Genomic DNA, 2000 nt, shown 5'->3' with positions numbered 1-2000 from the left:
GATTTTTGTCGGCTTCTGCTGTGTATAGGACGCAAGGACAAACAGTTAAAAGGGAAGCACCGTACCCCCCCCCCCCCTCTCTCCCCCCCCCTTCTTCTTCTCTTGCCTCAACGTGTCATCAGCATTACCATTTTCCACCAAAGCCTCCAAGGATCGCACGTGACCCTTTATACACGCCATGTGGAGGGGAGTTAACTTGTTGTGACCCTGCAGGCTCACTGTCGCGTTGCCCTGGAAACAAAGTCCAACTATCAACATCTGTTGTATTGGTCAATATACATGCAACGCAAAGATACAATTTATGATGCTTTCTAGTTCAACGCTGCGTAGAAGGTTTGGTGCATGCAACGAATCTATATTTTACATTTCATTATAAGATAATTAAATTAATTATGCCCAGTCAAGCCAAGGAAGTTGTATTCTTCATCTTGCGTCAGAGAAGAAAGGGGAGGTGAAATCTACAGTTCTGTTTCATGATGTGCTCACATTTTTGATGAGAAGTGTAACACAGTCGACGTGATCGTTGGTGGCAGCGATGTGCAGAGCAGTGTATTTCCCGTCCAGCATTTTGTCTACCTGTCCTGCATCACGTGCCAGTATCTTCTCCACCGCGCTGTGCACACAAGGGGTCAAGGGTCAACACACAAACACACACTTACACACACACACACACACGCATACGAACACACACGCATGCCCTCTGTTTGTGAATCTCTTTGTCCCTGTATCTCTGTCTCTCTCGCTCTCTTTCCCACTGTCTGTCTCGCTCTCTTTCCCACTGTCTGTCTTGCTCTCTTTCCCACTGTCTGTCTCGCTCTCTTTCCCACTGTCTGTCTTGCTCTCTTTCCCACTGTCTGTCTCGCTCTCTTTCCCACTGTCTGTCTCGCTCTCTTTCCCACTGTCTGTCTCGCTCTCTTTCCCACTGTCTGTCTCGCTCTCTTTCCCACTGTCTCTCTCGCTCTCTTTCCCACTGTCTGTCTCGCTCTCTTTCCCACTGTCTGTCTCGCTCTCTTTCCCACTGTCTGTCTTGCTCTCTTTCCCACTGTCTGTCTCGCTCTCTTTCCCACTGTCTGTCTCGCTCTCTTTCCCACTGTCTGTCTCGCTCTCTTTCCCACTGTCTGTCTCGCTCTCTTTCCCACTGTCTGTCTCGCTCTCTTTCCCACTGTCTGTCTGGCTCTCTTTCCCACTGTCTGTCTTGCTCTCTTTCCCACTGTCTCTCTCGCTCTCTTTCCCACTGTCTCTCTCGCTCTCTTTCCCACTGTCTCTCTCGCTCTCTTTCCCACTGTCTGTCTCGCTCTCTTTCCCACTGTCTGTCTTGCTCTCTTTCCCACTGTCTGTCTCGCTCTCTTTCCCACTGTCTCTCTCGCTCTCTTTCCCCCTGTCTGTCTTGCTCTCTTTCCCACTGTCTGTCTCGCTCTCTTTCCCACTGTCTGTCTCGCTCTCTTTCCCACTGTTTGTCTCGCTCTCTTTCCCACTGTCTGTCTCGCTCTCTTTCTCACTGTCTGTCTTGCTCTCTTTCCCACTGTCTCTCTCGCTCTCTTTCCCACTGTCTGTCTTGCTCTCTTTCGGCCACTGTCTCACTCTTCTACCCACCCCCACCCAACCCCTCGTTTAACGCACAGCGAAGCAAAACAAAACAAAAATACTGTGCAATTAAATATAAGTTCAACTAAAACGTTTCTGCTTGGCAAAGTCTACTTTAAATTGTCTTCACATCCATAGTTTTGGGTTAAATAACTCACTTCGCGTTCCCCTTCAAACAGGCATGTTGCAGAACGTTGAAACCTTTCCTGTTGTGGGCCTGGATGTCGATGTTCTTCACCCTCAACAACATATCCACCGCGTCATTGTTGTCTCTTTCTATGGCGTCATGCAGAGGCGTGTCACCATACTGGTCCTGTGTGACGTCATGAGAGATTAGAAGACATCCATTAAAGTTACTGTCTTTTTTGTGTGTCAGCGATCACGTATACCATCTCTGGGCGGGGATGTAGCTCAGT

At 48.9% G+C, this 2000-nt stretch overlaps 1 protein-coding gene across 1 annotated transcript; it reads right to left on the bottom strand.

The window, feature by feature from the left end:
• Window positions 1–65: 65 nt before the first annotated feature.
• LOC138956847 (E3 ubiquitin-protein ligase MIB2-like) lies at window positions 66–1928 on the bottom strand (the record flags this gene model as incomplete). Its single annotated transcript, XM_070328079.1, has 3 exons — window positions 1743–1928; window positions 487–613; window positions 66–231 (listed from the first exon to the last, which is right to left on the bottom strand). Coding segments are annotated over exons 1-3 (385 nt in total), but the record flags the coding sequence as incomplete, so codon positions are not given.
• Between the last annotated feature and the right edge of the window lie 72 nt (window positions 1929–2000).

This window comes from Littorina saxatilis, unplaced genomic scaffold (genome assembly GCF_037325665.1).
Source record: "Littorina saxatilis isolate snail1 unplaced genomic scaffold, US_GU_Lsax_2.0 scaffold_3853, whole genome shotgun sequence".
Taxonomy (NCBI): Eukaryota; Metazoa; Mollusca; class Gastropoda; order Littorinimorpha; family Littorinidae; genus Littorina; species Littorina saxatilis.
This window is presented reverse-complemented; position numbering and strand designations above follow the sequence as displayed.